General features: G+C 25.4%; 1 protein-coding gene across 1 annotated transcript in view; it reads right to left on the reverse strand.

Annotated features, from left to right (window-relative positions):
- LOC113367640 (zwei Ig domain protein zig-8-like) overlaps nucleotides 1-5,053 on the reverse strand; it is a 69,690-nt gene extending 64,637 nt beyond the window's left edge. Inside the window, exons 1-2 of the mRNA XM_026609229.1 lie at nucleotides 5,038-5,053; nucleotides 2,283-2,482 (exon numbers count right to left, since the gene is read on the reverse strand). Coding sequence (XP_026465014.1) covers nucleotides 2,283-2,482; nucleotides 5,038-5,053 — 216 coding nt within the window. The remainder of the gene's footprint in view (nucleotides 1-2,282; nucleotides 2,483-5,037) is intronic.
- Nucleotides 5,054-7,315: the final 2,262 nt, after the last annotated feature.

A 7,315-nucleotide genomic window follows, 5' to 3' on the forward strand; every position in this document is an offset into this window, starting at 1 on the left:
TATTTAAGCAAAATTTGTTTTTAGAAAATTTCATTTACATATTTACTATATGTCAGACATATTTTTATTACTATTCATTATTACATAATTATATATTTTATTTTATCAATATAAGCTTTATGTTTAGTTTATAAATAGTTATCTAACAAATTGTTTAAATTAAATTTAGCACAGTGTTGTTATTCTTTACAAAAAAATGTATTTATTTTAATTTTTAATTATTTTTATTAAATTATAATTATTCATTTTAATTTTTAATATTTAATTAAACTAAATTACTGATACAAAATATGTGCATAACATTTATAATAAAATTAACATCAAATTTTCTTCAAGTGTTTTTTTTTTCAACATAAAATTTTTATTTATCAAATTTATAAAGCAACCTGTTTTACATACTAAAACAATCGAAAAGCTTTATAAATTTAAGCATATTTCGCAGAGTAAATCAAAATTCTTAAAGTTACATTTTCTTTTACAAAATTGTAGTTAATTAAAAATTATTAAGAGTAACTCATGTATAAATTAAAGTGAACTAAATACAATGAAAATATAGGATTTTTAATAAAGTAAGTATATTTTTTAAATTATTAGTTAAATATTTAAGATAGAATAAAAATTAAGAGAAAAAAATATGAACCTGTCAAATATATATATTTGACATATTGAGACAAATTTTTGTTTTTAATATTTTTTATCAAATAAAAATTATTAGTTTTGTATTAATACTAACTCATTAATTTCTTCTTAATTATTACAAAAAATATAAGTTTATATTTAATATAAGAAAGTAATAAGATTTTATGTCAAATAGAATATTTATTTGAAAAACTTTCGAACTAAAATATTTTTTATTACTCTCTTGTTTTTTATTTAAATTAAATTAAATATTTGAATGATTTATTATTATTTCATTTTTTATTCAGTTAAAAATCATCCAAATAATATATTATTAATTAAATATTTATATTATTAATTAAATAGTTTATTATTTTTTAGCTATTTAATTTGAATTGCTCGATTATTCTAAACAAAATAATCAGTTAAATCATTTGTTATCATTATATTTAATTTTTTAAATAATTTGGTATTGTTTCATTACGTAATTAAATAACGTAATTCAATTCATTATTAATATTAATTAAATTTAAATTTAAATATTATTAATACAATATTTCTTAACTATTTTGATTAAGTTTATTAATAACTGATTTCTTATAATTTTATTACTTTAATGTCAAAATAATGATAAATGTTTTATTATTTTTATTCTTATTGTTAAAATGCAAAAAAATAAATATATATTTTTAATATTTTATACATATTATGTATTAAATAATGGCTTTTAATTAGTTTTTTAACTAATTATTTAAATTGAATTAATTATTTAAATATTTTTATTAAAGTGTATGAATAAATAAAGAAAAAATAATTATTAAATAAAAATAAAAAGTTTTTTAAATAAGTCATTATTACTTTATTACTTAATTATTCAATTTATCTAAATTTTGTGAAAATAATTCATAATTATATTTTTTCTTATAACATATTTCAATGACTTATTAATAAAATGTTTTTTAACTATTTTAAATAAATGAAGTCAATTAATTAAATAAAAAAATTGTAATATTTTACAAATACGTATAAAATAATGATTTTTTACTATTTTTGTTACTTATTTATCTGAATTAAATTAATTATTTAAATATTTTCACAAACAAGTCATTATTGTTTCATTATTTAATTATTCAAATTATTTAAAAATATTGTTAAAATAATTCATAATTATATAATTTTTAAAATAAAATAAATTTTTAAAATAGTTCTAAAAATTTAACATAGTTTATTAAATAAATTTTACTATTAAATTATATTAAATAAAAACAAAGTTTTATAACAAAATTTATGTATTTCAGGAAAAAATATAAATAATTTTGCAAACTTGATACTTTGAACAAATCAAGATATAAAATCCAAATTTGGAAAATGGACTATTTATAAATAAATACATGGATCATACTGATTTCCAATACAAAATTTCATGTTTTATAAAAACTCCTACCGAAATTATAAAAAATCTAAAACATGGATAACACAAATAAAAAAAAACTGAAGAAAATCCACATTCTTGGCTTGAAAATGAAAATTCAAGATTTTATTTTTGATCACAGTATTGTTGAATGTTCCAGAAATAGAGGTACCAAAATCTTGTACAAAATTACCAAAAAAACTGAAGAGAATCCAAAATTTTGGTAACAAAATCCAAAAAATATTTTTCTCACAGTATTGTCGGGTGTTCCAGAAATAGAAGAACCAAAATCTTGCACTTTACCAAAATTTGTTGGATTTTGATAAAAAAAATTGTAGTTTGCTGGTGCATCATTCAGCATTTGAGTATTATCCACAAATAGTTGACCAGATTCTGTTTTATTAGATGATGCAATAGCTTGAACCAAAAATTTTAGATAGAACTTATGAAGTCCTGGATATTTCAAAAATGAAAGACAATTATTCGAAACTGTTCCGTGATAAAAAAGAAGTTACATTTACTTGTATCATCTTGTCAATTTTTTTTAACCAAAAATTTCGGCCAAGAAAAGTTCTTCTGCAAAAATAATTTCTTCAGGGTGAATCAAGGTTGGAATATTGGTTGCCAAAAGGCAGGACTTTAAGGTTCATTTTTATGTTTTACAAAAAACCGACGACATTCCAAAATCCTGTTTAATAGTACCAAAAATTCTTGGAAGTATTCAGACAATTCTTGGAATTATTCCAAAATTCCATCATCAACACCTGATGAAAAATTGTGGTATCCTTATTGAAAAACAAGAAAATGAGGTATATCTAAAGAATTACAGGACATTTTTCTTTTAGTATTTCTGAAGGATTCTTGGATGACACAGTTTTTTAGACAAATTTCTGATTCAGTATGATGCTATATCCAAAAAACCTAGTCCAAAAATTGGGCAAGCTGGAAAGAAATTGTTTGATTTGTTGATCTCTGAAATCTAGAAAACTCTGTTAAAAAAAGGACATGGAGGGATTATCGGTATCTTCAATGTTGGGGCATTGAAAATAATTTTATAATCCAATTTGATATCCAATTTACCTAATTTCCTGTTATTTCTAAAGATGTAGAATGTCAAGTTGAATGGATATAGTCTCTCCAATATTTTCTAAAGTGAATTGCAGCAATATTGGTCACGATTTTTGTTGAATTCTACCAGAAGTTAGCTAAAAGTTGATGAAAAAATCAAAACATTAGGGAATATCAGTATCCTCAATTGAGAATTACTTCATAATCATTATCAAGATTTTTTTTCTGATGTCCAGTTTTACTTGATTTTCCATTATTTCTAAAGATGTAGAATGGCAAGTTGAAAGGATTATGTCTATTCAATATTCTCCAAAGTGAATTGCAGCAATATTGGTCAAGATTTTTGTTGAATTCTACCAGAAAATAGTTGAAAAATGCTGGAAAAAATCAGGACATCAGGGATTATCATACAAAATCTTACGAGAATTTCTTCATAATCATAATCAAGATTTTTTTTTGATGTCCAGTTTTACTTGATTTTCCATTACTTCTAAAGATGTAGAATGCCAAGTTGAAAGGATTATGTTTTTTCAATATTCTCCAAAGTGAATTGGAGCAATATGGTTGAAGATTTTTGTAAAGTTCTGGCGGAAATTAGTCAAAAGTTGCTGGAAAAATTAAGATATTAGAGATTATCAGTATCCTCAATTGAAAATGACTTCATAATCATAATCCAGGTTTTTTTTCTGATGTGCAGTTTTACTTGATTCCCCATTACTTCTAAAGATGTAGAATGCCAAGTTGAATGGATATAGTCTCATCAATATACTCCAAAGTGAATTGCAGCAATATTTGAATAAATTTTTTGTTGAATTCGACTAGAAGTTAGTCAAAAGTTGCTGGAAAAAAATCAAGACATCAGGGATTATCATACAAAATCTTACGAGAATTACTTCATAATCATTATCAAGATTTTTTTCTGATGTCCAGCTTTACTTGATTTCCCATTACTTCTAGAGATGTAGAATGCCAAGTTGAAAGGATTATGTCCTTTCTATATTCTCCAAAGTAAATTACAGCAATATTGGTAACGATTTTTGTAAAATTCTGGCAGAAATTAGACAAAAGTTGCTGGAAAAATTAAGACATTAGGGATTATTACTATCCTCAATGTTCGCACCATTGAGAATAACTTTTTAATCCTAAGAATTTTTTTCTGATGCCCAGTTCTACTTGATTTGCCATCCTGTCTGACCAAGAATAATTGTATAATCTAATTTCTTATTCAATTTACACCAATTTCTAATATTTTTGACCAAGATGAAGACAAAGTTAACATGAAATTTTTCCTTGTACTTCCTCCAACTTGAATTACTGCAACATTTGTGAATATTTTTGCAGAGTTGGTCAAAAGTTACTGGTAAAAAATCAGGACATTAAGGATTACCAGTATCTTCAATTACATAATCCAGTAATTTGATTCTCCATGTCAAATTTTTCTCAAATTGTCATTTTTTTTGACCAAGATGAAGACAAAGTTAAATTTGTGAATTGAAGTTGTACCTTCATTTTTATCCATCTTGAGTTACTCCAACTTTGCTGAAGATTTTTGTATAATTCTGCAAGAAATCTAGTCAAAAGTTGCTGGAAAAATCAAGACATTAAAGATTATCAGTATCATCAATATGGAGTCATTGAGAATAACTGTATAATCTAATTTCTTATTCAATTTACTCCATTTCTTGAAATTTTTGACCAGGATGAAGACAAAGTTAATTGGATATTTTGCCTTCAACTTCCTCCAACTTGAATTGCAACTGGTGAAAATTTTTGCAGATTTGGTCAAAAGTTGTTGAACAAAAAATCAGGACATTAAGGATTATCAGTATCTTCAATTGCATAATCCAATAATTTGCTTGTTCATGTCAAATTTTACTCAAACTTGCAATTACTTTTGACCAAGATGAAGACAAAGTTAAATTTGTGAATTGAAGTTGTACCTTCATGTTTATCCATCTTGAGTTACTCCAACTTTGCTGAAGATTTTTGTATAATTCTACCAAAAATTAGTCAAAAGTTGCTGGTAAAAAATCAGGACATTAGAGATTATCAGATTGAGAACAAATGATTTTTTTCCTGGTGTCCAATTTAACTTGATTTGCAACTACTTCTGAAGATTGGTGAAGATTTTTGTATTGATTCTGTTGAAAGTTACTGATAAAATACAGGACATTGAGGATCATCTGTACATTCAATGTTGGCTCCATTGGATGTAAGATTGAAATCTAAATTTTTTTTCCTGGTGTCTACTGTTACTGGTACAAATCTTGCTAAAGGTCAATAGAAATCTTCACAAAAATCATCTTCACCAAAGTTGTTTTATTGGTGAAGATTTTTGTCCAACAGAGTGTTTGCAATTCTAGATATTTCAAGAATGAGACCAAGAAAAAACTTTTTCTTTAATGTTTAATTTTCTTGGTACTATTCTTGAACTAAATCTTGGTCATCTTCTTCAGATGTTGACAAAGTTCCAAAGAAATCTTCACCAAAAATCTTTTATTGGTGAAATTTCTTGGTCAAAAAAATGTTTGAGAACTTCAGGAAATCTGCACCATAAAAATTTCAACAAAGTTCCTTCGTTAGTGAAGATTTTTGATCAACAAATTGTCTAAAAAGTTCTGGATATTCAAAAAAGGATATCAAAAAAACCAATTGCCATCATCCAAAGAATTTTTGGGCTTTAGTTTTCTTATATTGCCAAATTTCTGCCAAAAAAAAAACAAGTAATCATCATTATTATAGTCCCAAAAGTCTTTTCTGTGTGATGATGATGGTCTTTATTAGATTTGTCATTACTTTTGGACAAAATAAAGACAAATTTAAAGGATATTTTGTCTTCAACTTGCACCAATTCTGGATTTGCAGAAGGATAGATATTTCAAGAATGAGACCAAGAAAAAAAACTTTTTCCCTGATATCTAATTTTCTTGGTACTACTCTTGAACTAAATCATGGTCATCTTCGTCAGATGTTGAAGAGTTCGAAACAAATCTTCACCAATTGGTAAAATTTCTTGTCCAACAAAATCTCTGAAATCTTCTGGATATTGCAAGAGAGAAGATCAAGAAAACCAATTGCCATTATCCAAAGTATTATTAAGGCTTTCGTTTTCTTATATTGCCAAAAAAACACGTAATCATCATTATTATAGTCCCAAAAGTCTTTCCTGAATGATGATGATGATCTTCACTCAATTTTCCATTACTTTTGGACAAAATAAAGACAAATTTAAAGGATATTTTGTCTTCAATTCGACCAATTCTGGATTTGCAGAAAACCTGTACAAAAATTGAGCAAGTTGTTTTTGCAGAAGGATGTTCTTGGAATCCATTCAAAAAAATGAAATATTGGTTATAGCATTCACTTCCAAGGATTTCTGCATCTGATAACCACATTAAATAAAGTTGTCCTAACTTTTGAACCAAATTAGAGCTCACATGATTGCAAACAAAATTTAGATGACAAAAACAAAATTGAGGATGTAGATAGATGACTTGAATTCCAGTCAGAAATTATTAAGTTTTTGGTACAACTTTACTTTAAAAAATTGACATCACCTGGAAGTATAGGATGACAACCAGTTCCAAGGATTTGTTTCTTTTTCATTTCTAAAGTTTGGATGATTGCAAAATTTTGTGGACCTAATAGTTTCTTCTAACTTGGTCTTGAAACTTCTACAATACTGAATGGAACATTCAAAAAATGTGTGCAAGTTCCTTTGAATTCTGATAATGCCAAAGTTATAAAAAGACATAAAAGATCATCAGTACTGGTTCTATGTCAAGATTCTTCTTGGCCAATTTTTTCACAGAGATTTTTATTTACCAGAATTTCCCAACCCTTTTCAGAAACCAACGAGAAAATTATGTAAGTTGTTTCTGAAATTGTAAGATTGCTGGTACATCTATAATGGAAATTGTGAAAAATTATCTATTTATCAATTGAAAATAATCCAAATGCATCCATTTTCTGTTACTGGTGTCCATCTATCATAATTATAAATCAAGAATTGTAACAAATTTTTGTAGACTTTTGAATGTTGAACCAAAATTTGTAGACAAACCATTGAAGAAATTGATATGCCTGAAGAATCTTTGTCTGCAAAAACTAAATCTTGCTAGAATTTCTTAAACCTGGTGGAAGTTTTCTGGAAGCTCGTCTTTTTTTTGAATAGCAGAAACATTGGTAAATAAATTTATTCAAAAAAACTTCTGGACT

This window comes from Ctenocephalides felis, unplaced genomic scaffold, assembly GCF_003426905.1.
Source record: "Ctenocephalides felis isolate EL2017-DRISC unplaced genomic scaffold, ASM342690v1 CF-g0.4_SCAFFOLD_01170, whole genome shotgun sequence".
Classification (NCBI taxonomy): domain Eukaryota; kingdom Metazoa; phylum Arthropoda; class Insecta; order Siphonaptera; family Pulicidae; genus Ctenocephalides; species Ctenocephalides felis.